The 12,014-nt window shown below is 39.3% G+C and overlaps 3 protein-coding genes across 3 annotated transcripts in view; 2 read left to right on the plus strand and 1 right to left on the minus strand.

Annotated features, from left to right (window-relative positions):
* proser1 (proline and serine rich 1) overlaps positions 1-1,290 on the plus strand; it is an 8,512-nt gene extending 7,222 nt beyond the window's left edge. Inside the window, exon 12 of the mRNA XM_035666255.1 lies at positions 85-1,290. Within this exon, the coding sequence (XP_035522148.1) occupies positions 85-210 (126 nt within the window). The 3' untranslated portion in view covers positions 211-1,290. The remainder of the gene's footprint in view (positions 1-84) is intronic.
* Positions 1,291-2,583: 1,293 nt separating this feature from the next.
* On the plus strand, positions 2,584-6,429 carry stoml3b (stomatin (EPB72)-like 3b). Its single transcript, XM_035667167.1, has 7 exons — positions 2,584-2,698; positions 4,285-4,388; positions 4,490-4,562; positions 4,677-4,759; positions 4,875-5,078; positions 5,220-5,354; positions 5,494-6,429. The coding sequence occupies exons 1-7, from the start codon at positions 2,635-2,637 to the stop codon at positions 5,680-5,682; spliced, it is 852 nt and encodes a 283-aa protein (XP_035523060.1). The 5' UTR covers positions 2,584-2,634; the 3' UTR covers positions 5,683-6,429.
* A 1,610-nt stretch (positions 6,430-8,039) lies between these two features.
* Positions 8,040-12,014, minus strand: part of mtus2a (microtubule associated tumor suppressor candidate 2a) — a 31,104-nt gene continuing 27,129 nt past the window's right edge. The window contains exons 9-15 of the mRNA XM_035666868.1: positions 11,682-11,896; positions 11,487-11,592; positions 11,318-11,391; positions 11,126-11,224; positions 10,828-10,947; positions 10,589-10,686; positions 8,040-10,459 (exon numbers count right to left, since the gene is read on the minus strand). Of these exons, the coding sequence (XP_035522761.1) occupies positions 10,033-10,459; positions 10,589-10,686; positions 10,828-10,947; positions 11,126-11,224; positions 11,318-11,391; positions 11,487-11,592; positions 11,682-11,896 (1,139 nt within the window). The 3' untranslated portion in view covers positions 8,040-10,032. The remainder of the gene's footprint in view (positions 10,460-10,588; positions 10,687-10,827; positions 10,948-11,125; positions 11,225-11,317; positions 11,392-11,486; positions 11,593-11,681; positions 11,897-12,014) is intronic.

Raw genomic sequence — 12,014 nt, forward strand, 5'->3', positions numbered from 1 at the left:
CACACACACACACACAAAGTAAAAATAATTAAATGTCAGTTTGATACAGCCTCGAAAACACTGCTCCTCTTCCTCTTGTTCCAGGCTCATCCCTCATCTGCTTTGGAGAACTTTGCTCCTCAGCCCAACAGCTTCACCAACTACGCTCCAGGCCCCGGAAACCCCTTCCCCATCCAACCAGGCCTGCACCCCCAGTTGGGTTGGCAGTGAAACCCCACATAACACTTTGAAACACATTGAAACACAGAGAACGCATATGCTGACACCTATCCTACCCTACCCCTCAGCAGTAGACACATTGCCTTGAACCCCGAGGAGCACAGGGCTGATTGGAGAGATTCAGTAATGTGTATGTTACAGCCAAGTAAGGAGGAACACTGTTGTGGGGGGAGGGGGTGGCGGATGACTTATATTATTCATAGTGAACAGTTGTAAATATCAGTTGTCAAAGTTGTTAGATTTTACAAGTAGACTGTGACTGGTTTTAATGTTAGCTGGACTTGGCTGTTTTTAATCAAGTTTATCAACATTTATTAGTGAATAATGAATTATAGAAAATAAAAAAAAATGTACATGATATCATGTAATGACTTGACAGTATCCTCATGTAGTATTTCACGTCCAGTCTCTGGAAAGGGCATGCTTATGATACTGATTGATTGTCCTGAACTGAATATTGTATTATGACATGAAATATTTTGAAGCAGGCACACCATGAATATTTTGAATCCTTGTGCTGCGTCAAGGGTGGGAGTGTTGTACACATAAACTTGCATACGGCAGTTCTGCTCCTGTTTGTGTTATTTTCAGTGAACGCACACTTGTGGCTGTCAGCAGTTTACATTTTGTATGTTTACAAAGTTCTTTTTGACAGATGTCACCCTGCTTGTACTGTTATTACAGTATTCAACCAAACGTTGCTGAGAACAACTTGAAGCATTCGTTGATTTGATATGTGGACTTGTAAAATGTCTGTTTTCTTCAGTAAGGCTTAGCAACATAGTGAAAACTGTAATTTTACTTCATTTACTGTACACCTCAGTACACTCAGAAAGAGTTACATTATTGTTTGAGAGCAATAGACTCGTTTGTTACACTGTGTTGTTTTCGTCTTTTTTGCCCTTTTTTTTTGTATTTGAACCTGTTTTATTATTTTGTCAGTAAACTGCTGGTTGCTGTAGCTCTATCTCTATTCTGTCTGATGCCATGGCTGGGAACATTGCATGGAAAAGAACTTTTACTCACTCACAATTAAAAATAGTTGAAGGGTGTAAAAAGGTGTAACAATCATCACCTGTTTCAAGGATTCAAGGTTATTTATTGTCATTTACAAGGCAGGGCTGTATTTTATGTGACTTGGGGAAAAAAAACAAAAAACATGTCAAGATTAAAAGTGGCCTAACAGTCTTCTCATTAACAAACTTTATTGTATCAGCAAAGGAAATGTTTAAAGTAAAGGTTCATGGTCAGAAAAAGAGGATAAATGAGGATAGGTAATTATTACAAATGACAGTCTCAAATGTTACCAGATAATCAAATCTGTACTGAAGGCTGTGGTCGCCATATTTTATTTTACCCAACGGTTTTACAGCCTATGCAGCTTTACACAATGCTTATCATGAGTAATGATAATGTTGCGCAATACACAGTCATGTGTCAATTAGTCAGGAGACTTCCAACACCCAGTTATGGTATCTCATATGAAGAAAGTTTTCCATTTTTCCTATCAAGTCATTCTTTGATAACTATTTTCTGCTAAACCAAACAAATTCATCCAATATGCTGAATGTTTTATTGATAATGCGTATGAACAAAGTGTAAGTAATAAGTAAAATCTTAAAATGCGGCAAATTTAATTTCAAGGCACATTTAATCATTGGTCACTTCTTTCCTAAAGCCAATTTTTATAATTTTGATAAGTAATGTTAAGAATGAGTTTAGTCTTCCAACTATCTAGCTATAAACTATGTCACATTCACACACACTCACATACTGATGGAACAGCATCAGGAGCAGTTTGGGGTATAATACATTTTGTATTATACCCCAGCACATGATGGCTTCTCTGAAAGCTATAAAAGAAAAGAGAAAAAAAGAAATGTTGAATTTCCATTATCTGTTCTTTCTTTTCTTTTGTTCCTTCTATGGTCTTTACATATGTTATGTAAAGTATTACATTTGACTCAGTTCTGCAGACGTCATAAAACATTGATAACCATGATAGGTTCCCTACACAAAGGGTATGAAAAAGTTAGAGTAAAATGAGCTCCTGTGAAGATACCCACAAATATAAGCATTTCAAATGTTCTAGTAGGAAGTGAAGAAGTTTATTATGCAACTTCCAAATTACCACCAGTAAATTTGTATTTAATGTTAAACTGGAATCCATTTATGCTAGTGTATGATTTATAAAAAAAATAATAAATGCAATTAAAATGATATTACTAGTGTTTTTGGGTTATGTGTTGATAAGAATGAAAGTACTATGTTTATGATCAACTCGCCACACCTACACCACCTCTGAGCTGCATTATATTGTAGCATTGCAGCTTTAAAAGGCTGGTTGACTCCCTCCTCATTAGACTCACTTCAACAAACTCTCAACACACTTCCCCTCTCAGTTGTAACCAGCCCATGGAAATGGAGAACCAAATGGAGAGCCAGAAGAGAAGAGGAATGAGCCAAGATGATTTAATATGTAAGATAAACTACATTTCCTTTACTGTCTTTTCTTCTGAGCTTTAATGTGTTTTTTTAAAAAGTAAAATATTAACAAGAAGTCTCTGATTATTGACCGTAACATCTGGCATGGCTTAAGGCTTAAATCAACAGTGTTGTTTAATCTTCCTTGAGTTCCATGTTGAATGTACACACACGTACACACACGGCATTACATTGTCAGTTGTGTAGGCAGGAGTGTGTTATGTATGCCATGTATACGACAGAGCTCACCTGTGCAGGTGGAAAGCAGCAAAAGAGGCCGGGGCAAAGTAGAACTCCATTGTCATGGAGACAGAAATCACATGTCACTGAGATAGAGTCCCAAAAGCATGTGACTGAATGTTTGTGTGTTACTCCCTTCATTTGTGTGTGTGTGTGTGTGTGTGTGTGTGTCAGTATTCATGCTCAGTGAAGTCAGGTGAACTAGGTAATGTTATGGGAACTGTCCTGTTATACAGTTGGATTTGTCTTGTGTGAATGCTCTTTAATTTGGTTGCTGATAACAGCTTGTTTTCATATCAGTGGAGCTATAGAATAATCGTTTTCCAGGTGGCCAACCTGTTGAACAGGACCTTACTGTGTACTCATCATTTACATGCATCCACAGTAAGTCAATAAAACATAACTTGGCGGCACAGATTATGAGGAATGAATAATTTTGTTTATTAAAATGCCTCAGTGAAGTTATTCCATGTAAACAAACCAAGTTTTGGTCCAAAACCTATTGAATAAAAAAAAAAAAAATTAGAGATATAATGAGGATTGGCACAGTGTGCGCTATGATTATATCATAAAAATCCTCATAAACTCTTACCAACATATAAATGACCTTTCCTAGAAACTGTCATAAATCATGAATTTCAAACATTGTGTAATGGGCAATAATGCTACTTTACAGTTATTTGAAACAGTAAACGTTCCTTTATTTCAACAACAGGAAACTGCATTTCCTGTGGTCTGACCTAGAAAGAGAGAACAATGTTTTTTTTAATGATACTAAGACAAAGGAAATTATAATCAAAGCAGGACAATGGCCAGGAAGTCAAGCCTTTTTGACAATTATAATATACTTATTGTTCTCTGACAGTGTAATACAGCATGGGGCTCAATGTAATGGCTATCTTGCAAAACATGCACAGATAAAGGCTGAAATACAACCATTAGAGCTGGAAAATATGACACGGCATGACACACAGACCCTTCTCTCACTTAATGACTTTCTTTTATTGCTGTAGTGATACTTCAGAGATCATGTTGCATGAGTAAATATTTTACTGTTTGCACTGCGTGTAAGAGAGTCTTTGTGTGTAAACGGTGAGTTTCTGTTAGAGCTAAGCTGCGAAACAGAGGTGCAATCTATTAAAAAGAATTATAAATGATGTTATGTTATGATTCAGAAATGAGCCCCACTGGGTCAGTTTTTTATCAATGCAAAACTCTTCACATCTCTAACTTTTCTTTAACAAGGAGGCTTTCCTCTCTACTTCATATGGGCTTTTTGGGGGGTTGCACAGTGGTCAAACACACTCTCTTATCTCTCTCCCTCTCTCTCTCTTTCTCTAGCTGAACGGACAGGGTCTTTGGGATGTATTGGTTGGGTTATAGTCATAATCTCTGGCCTCTTCACAACTCTCCTTTTCCCAATCACTATCTGGTTTTGTCTGAAGGTGAGTGAATAAATCAGCACAGAAACCGCTAGCCTATTTCCTTTGACGCACATTTGAGTGTGTACTGAGCTTGCACTGTGGTCTTCCTGCTTGTATTGCAGATTGTTCAGGAGTATGAGCGTGCCGTCATCTTCAGACTGGGCCGCATTACAGACAGGAAGGCGAAAGGACCAGGTAAACACACTAACAATTTCAATGTTCATGTTTTTTTTTTACTTAAAATAAATCCTGGATTGTGGTAAAATAAATAAATGAAATAAGATTTTTTTCTTTTTTGTTTCTCCACAGGAATTTTCTTCATTTTGCCATGCACTGATTCCTTTGTGAAAGTTGATCTGCGTACAGTTTCATTTGACATCCCACCCCAAGAGGTAGGACAACACAAAACTGTCTGGGGAAAAAATGCTCTTTTTGCAGCATTGTGCAAGGATTTCAATTTAAATCTATGGACATGCACACGCAAACTGTCATGTATTTCTATCCTAGATTCTGACCAAGGACTCAGTCACAGTTTCTGTGGATGGAGTGGTGTACTTCCGGGTCAGTGACCCCATTGCCTCTGTGGCCAACGTGTCTAATGCTGACTTCTCCACCCGTCTGCTGGCACAAACTACCCTCAGAAATGTCCTTGGAACTAAGAACCTGGCTGAGCTCTTGTCTGACCGTGAGGGCATCGCTCACAGCATGCAGGTACAGAATCTGAAGCCTATTTAAAGATATTTTTAAAAAACTTTAAAACTAGGGCACATTTCACACCAAAAAAAAGAGAAACTGGAGAATAAATTACAATATTGTGGAGAAATCAATGTAACCTCTTTCTGTCTTTTCCAGTCCAACCTGGATGAAGCCACAGACAACTGGGGCATCAAGGTGGAGCGTGTGGAGATTAAAGATGTGAAGCTGCCACATCAGCTGCAGAGAGCCATGGCTGCTGAAGCCGAGGCTTCACGAGAGGCCAGAGCCAAGGTCAGGACATGTAACACGACACATACAGTACATGCATACAATGTTAAATAACAATCCACTGTCAAGCCCAATGTGCATACACAAGCTTTCAGGCTAGTTATAGTGCACTATCCTAACCTCTCTCTAATATTATTTATAGGTGATTGCAGCTGAGGGCGAGATGAATGCATCTCGTGCACTGAAGGAGGCGTCTCTCGTGATCGCAGAGTCCCCGTCAGCTCTGCAGCTTCGCTACCTGCAGACCCTCAACACCATCGCAGCAGAGAAGAACTCCACCATCATCTTCCCCCTTCCCATGGATATCATATCTCACTTCATGCGGAAGTGATGCGTCAGTTTGCTCTTCATCTGAAGTCATTGTTAAATAAAACATGAGTCAGGTGGGTTCAGGATTCATTTCTGTGACTCTTTGTGAAATAATCTGCCAGGATGCAAGATAATGCTATATGGTCGACATTTTTTCAGACTGATCATAAAAACACCTTTATGGTTCATATAGTCAAGCTGTGATCATCCTAGTCCTGCTAACCAATGTGACTTAGATTAAATTCAGTAGTCTGCATAGTTTACATGTCTTTGACAAAGATTAATAAATAGAATAGTGTCTCATTCATGATATCACATGATGTAATGTTGCATACTTTACATTAAATGTTAAATGTTTAAAACTAAGCTTCTGTTGCCTCATGTCTCAACTCTTAAATCCCTTATATGAAGTTGTGGATGGTAGTAGTTTATGGGGTTTTTTAAATGTTTTTTATTGAACAGTTCTCTTAAAAACTCTGAGGGACTCAGGTCATATTTTTGAAATAAGCAGCCTTTGTGGCAAAAAGAAATTAAATATTTTCCGTCTACATGTACTAAGATTTATTAAGGTTGTAAAAAAAACGAATTTATGAATATAACCAACATTTATCAATTTTCAGTGTATATAAATAGAACTGTATGTGTTAGGTCAGCTTTTTTGTTGAATTTTGAAACCCAAAGTGTTGTTGCTGGATATGGATAGAGAGCAATACGACGGATGTAATCGGGATATCTGATGTCAAAAAGGCCAATAAAAGCAATTTCAAAATTTGGTAGTTCTGTCCATGTATACTCTGATGCTTTTTAAATAGTTTATTTAGCTCAAGAAGTAATACAATGCAATATTTGCCTCTGTGGATTTAAAGTATAAAGTTGCATGAAATGAAAAATACTCAAGTAAAGTACAAGTACCTTGAATTTGTACTTAAGTACAGGAGTAGAGTAAATGGTACATTCTACCTCTGAGCAGGACTTATCTTTAAATGAAACATGGACATCACATGACTTTTCTAGAATATTTTTTAATACTGTGTTCTCCCCAAAAAGTACAAATAAAAGCATCAACATACCTTGTATACATTACATGTTGAACTATCTCATTCTCCATCCTCTAGGCCTCCTACGCTACAGTTACATTTTGACCATCACAGATGCGGAGAGGGAAAAGAAGAAAAAGGGAGAGCAAGAAACAGCAAAGACAGAAAAAACATGCGTCTAATACTTTTCTGGTGCACTAAGACACAACTCATGTTGTAAATGTATTTACATTCAGACATACAATCAGTGCCAGAACAAACAAATTCAGTAAACTTTGTCTCTGGACCAAATCCATAAGGGGTAATTGTATAGCTTACCTCCACAAATTCAAATTCTAGAGCTCAAAGTTGACTAGCCATGGAAACATTTGCTACAACAGCATTTAAACATCAACATGGACGTTTCAATCCCTAATGAATTAGATAAATTACCCATGTTTGTTGTGGGGAGGCTCAACCAAGTGCTACATATTAAATGGCTGCTACATAATGGTCAGACAAGAGGTCCTTCTATATTAAACAAAATCACATTGAATGACTTGTATAAAATGCAGTCATTACATTTTTGACATTCAGCGCATAGTGAGACACAGATGTCCACAGGACACATTGAAGGGTCATTACAATACCAGTTCATTGTTTAGAAATCATAGTCCATTCAAAGGTGAAATATTAATTTATGATGAAGTCGGTAACTTTACGTCGTTTGTAAACAATAGATTTTGTTGCATCTTTGTAGACTGTATTTTTTGCACCTGAAGTGACCTTTAGGAGGACCCTGAAGAATCATTCAATGACGTAGGTGAACTGTAATCCTAAACATTTGAAAACACAGTGACTTTTTGACTGGTAAATTCTTACAATTGATCGTTATGCAAAGACATTCTCAAAATCGTCAGTGTATGTATAAAATAAGCGGGAATTGAGATACATTTCTCAAATCCGATGCTGTACTTGACATTCTTTTGTTTAAGAGCATTTAACCATGTGGTACGTATCATACAAAAAATCTTGAAGATCTGTGAAGAATCGTTTTTTTTTTCACGACCATCAAAAGTGCTGGTATCGCAATTAAAGATCTACTTAAAAGTCTATTACTGAAAAACTGGCAACCCAGAAACGTCGTCCTTTACATGCTGGTAAAAGGTTACATTTACTCAACCTGTAAATTAATGGAAGGAACGACCAGGGGCGCTGCAAGGAATTTCAAGGCCTCGATACTGCCCCCCCACGACCCCACCCCATGCATCTACTTAACAATATTACATTTGTCTCACACGCTAACCCCTGCTCTCATTAGCAATGTTGCCGCCAACACAGACTTACCCTTGTCCCTCCTCACTGGCCTCGCTTATTTACAGTGGCACATTTTCATGTGGAGTCCGAACTGCTTTAGCTTTGTTTGTTAATGTACGAGTACATCACTGAGATTACATGATGATACTGTAGCTTTCTATGTCGTCTTGTTCAAAGCCAGATTAGGACCCTGAGGGTAAGTAAGTCAGTAGAGTACAGCACAGGAGGCAGCTATGATGTAGTGTATGCTATAAAATAAATTTCATTTCTATATACCAAAGGTTGGTTTCTCTATCGTATTCTATATAAGTGGAAAATTATCTCGGGAAACATCTTGAGAGTGTATAATGTTCTGTAGAGAAGCTATACAAAATTATAACTGAAAGTATTTTAAATCTAAATTTAGAAAATAATTCCCTGAACAATATATTCTTGCACACTAAGAGTTCAGTGTTGTTTGCAAAAGTCTGAACATAATACTCGAAGGATAAAAAGTGTCATTCAGATAAACAAACCAGAAGCATCTGAAGAGGTTATGAAGAGGTTAACACAGGTTCAGACAGGGTTACGCTAATCTTTGTGACACTATTCACAAAGCAGTAAACAGAGGGTTAACCTGTATTTTTTTTTACCTACATAGCTTATAGATCCATATCATATCATAAGACAGTCCCCTGAACACCACCTATGTGTGTGTGTGATGACAACAAGTCAGAGAAATATGCACTATATCTCATTTCTCCTACATCACATATTCCACTTGTGTCCCATAGGTGATATTAAAAGTTACAAACACTCATTTCTATCACTCCTCAAGCTTAATAAATAGACAGATCACAGCAATAATAAGTTTCACATTAAGACTGGAAGACTTTCACAGTACATGCTTGCTTAAGTAGCAAAATACATGTAACAAATAAATTAGATATCACGTTTTAAAGGAATCCACAACATTTAAAACAGAGATTTATGTGTCGGGTCTCCCCCTTAGCTCTGAGCTCCCTGGTAGCTGTGAGTTTTTGTTGATGTTGTTGTTGTTTTTGTTGTTGTCATTGCTGTTGAGCTACAAACACAACAGACTGCACATTCCCGCTGAGGTAAATACAAAATGGCAGACGTAGTTTTTGCAAGTTGACCTGAGGGATCCCAAAAGTGAAGAGTAGCTTGTGTGGCGAGACGCTGTAGGAAGACCTGGCAAGGTTTGAACGTGTAAGTTCTCTGTATTTTGGTAAAATGGCTGGGGTTTCCAGGTAGGGTTGTCCCACACAAGTAAAATTATCACCAGTGAACTAATTACAAAATGTTAAATACACCTCAAGGAGGCTGAAAAACAGGATTTGCTTTGCTTTACAAACCAATTCTTTATCCAAAGTCCTTTATGAAAGAAAATGTTGCTTGTTCCCTGCTGGTGAGACGGCAGGACTGAGTATAAGGCGCTTTGTTAGGGATTTTTCCAGATGAAAAACGAAAACAGAAAAACATTTCTGCTGAAAGCTGATTCAATCCATGACTAAGAATCAAAACTCATCTTTTAAAAAGAATTTGACTATGAGAAACTAATCTCGATGAGAGAGAATATAGCTTATTGTATCAAGGATGTGACTGTGTTTTAACACACCAGAGTATTCTGTTCTGGTGACAAGAGTGTGCTACTTTTAATCTGTACTGATTCCATTTGTGCGGGACTCCTGACTACCCATGCAGGGAGGTTTCACTACATGTCGACACTATCTGTGTCACTATCATACAGTATATACAGTCTACATTTCAAGACTTTCGCATTAATTCAAGTTCGGTTTGGGGACAGAGATCTGAGCTGCAGTCATCTGCATCAGTTGTGTTTCACATGACATACACCAGCTGTAGAGACTTGAGAAAGTTCAAGACTCTTTTTTTCTGTCCACTTTGTCCTGTGATGACTGGAGACAACTGCCCTCTGTATTTCAATGCAATTCACATTCAAAAAGCAAAGGAGGAGAGCAGAGAATGAAGGAAATGAAAGCGAATGTTCAGAAAAGAGGAGAGAGAGATATGTGAGTTTATCTCTGCAAAGAGCTGAGGCAAGCGGCTGAATTACAGCGATTGGCTGACACTCTGTGTGTGGGCGTGGCTGGGCCGGGGGAGTAATTCTGATTGCTTGCTGCCCTGTGAGTGGGTGTGGCTGGTCCAGGGGAGATATTCTGATTGGCAGCTCTGTGGGAGGGGGAGCAGTACTGAGCCTGCTGGGGGCAGCCATAGCAGTGAGTGGGGGAGTCACACCCTGCTACAGGTGAGGAGGAGAAGAATGGGGATGAGGGGGCAGGGGAGGTGGAGAAGGAGCGGTGCAGTGGGGAGGAGGCTGGGGACATGAGGGGGCTGGTCTGGAGACGCCACAGAAGCTCCTCGTTGTTCCGACTCAGCCGCTTCTTCTCGGTGCTCTCCTTTTCGACTGACTCGTGGAGATTGGCGTTCTCCTCTGACAGTTGCCTGCAGGGAAAAAACAAGCACAGAGGAAGCTAACCTTAGCATGAAGCAGGAAAGACATAGCATCACATACTGTATCAGTGTCCACAGTGAGGAAAAAGATGGTGATGATGGTGACTGAATATGTCTTACCTGGACAGGGTGAGGTTCATTTGAATACGAGCCTTCAGATCTTCATTCTGCTGCTGCAGCACCTGGACCTTCTCCTCAAGGAACACATTCTTTTGAGCCTGCTCAAAAGTAGAATGCAACCACAGCGCAATATTTCATTCACCGTACATGACCATCATGTGTATCCAGACCACTGCGTGTGTGTGTGTGTGCTTGTGTAGTGGTGCTTGAGCTGAGGTGATTAGCTTATTTGAGCCTACCACTTTCTCTAGATCAGAGATCTTCTTCTCTTGCTGATGTATCTGCTGGTTCTTCATTTCCACAACCTCCTTCAAGCTCTTCAGATCTTGCTCAATGTGCTGGTATGGAGCCAAAGCATCCTGTTACACGTGCGCACATTCACAAGCAAAAAGACAAGAACAAGCGAAAAGACAGATAGAGAGCAATGATGATGGGGTTTAGAAAGATTTGATTCTGCATTATTACATTTGGGTATCTACAGTATTTTCAGTGACTCATTGTTATTATTTGCTGGAGAGTATCAGTAGGCAAACTCACAACTATCTGTTCATCTGTACTCCTCCTCAAAGCCTCCTCAAAGCGTTTGGCTTTGTCCCTCAGACTCTGGTTTTGAAATGTGAGAGTATCCACTTGATCCTGCACAAGCATCCAAACACATTAACGTACATCGCATCAGTAAATGTTACTGTGCATCAACAAAAAAAGTATCTTTTTTAAATGGAATCATACCTGTAGAGAAAGCCTGAGTTTCTCAAAATCCTCCTCCAGAAGGATCTTCTGTTGCTCATGAGCTTTCCTTAAGTCTACACACAGATTCAGAAGCACAAAAGAGAGATGATGTTGTTTCAAGCAGTGGTGGTGTCATATTGTGTTTTTTAAATGAGGTCTAAAATCATACCTCTCATGGTACGGGCGTGCTCCTCATGCAGTGTTGCCATGGTGATGTTATGCATGTCTCTGAGCTCCTGAATGGCTGCCTGGTGGCTGACTGTCATCTCCTCCACCTAACACACCCACCCACACACACACACACTGATCAGATTTCATGTGAACAATCATCGTGGCTAACATAAAACAGATGCCTGACTCTCACCTGTTCCTGTTGCTGAGTCCTCAGCTCCTCCATCTCTGACAGATGCTCCGCCTTCAGGTGCTCTGCCTCCGCTGAGTGACACTTCCTAAGCCCCTCCTCCACAGCAGCCAGCTCTGCCTCCTGCTGCAGCTGCAGCTCCTGTAGCTCACGTTCAAACGCCACCTCCAGCGCCGTCTTTTCCCGGTGGAGTCTTTCCCATCGCGCTGAGTTGGATGCTGTGGATGAAGTAGAGTTGTTATCTTATTAGAGAGTGCAGAATATTCAAAGTTTTACTGTGAATTTATGACTATAGAAAAGGGTAAATTCACTATAATATATAATTATTGTAAACAA

The sequence above is a fragment of the Morone saxatilis genome, unplaced genomic scaffold (assembly GCF_004916995.1).
Source record: "Morone saxatilis isolate NCDOM2014 unplaced genomic scaffold, NCSU_SB_2.0 Contig20, whole genome shotgun sequence".
Classification (NCBI taxonomy): domain Eukaryota; kingdom Metazoa; phylum Chordata; class Actinopteri; family Moronidae; genus Morone; species Morone saxatilis.

Coding starts and splice junctions, on each gene's coding strand:
- stoml3b (XM_035667167.1), top strand. CDS start 2,635: ATGGAAATGGAGAACCAAATGGAGAGCCAGAAGAGAAGAGGAATGAGC. Junction 4,563..4,676: donor CAGGAAGGCGAAAGGACCAG/GTAAACACACTA, acceptor GTTTCTCCACAG/GAATTTTCTTCATTTTGCCA. Junction 5,355..5,493: donor CACGAGAGGCCAGAGCCAAG/GTCAGGACATGT, acceptor TATTATTTATAG/GTGATTGCAGCTGAGGGCGA.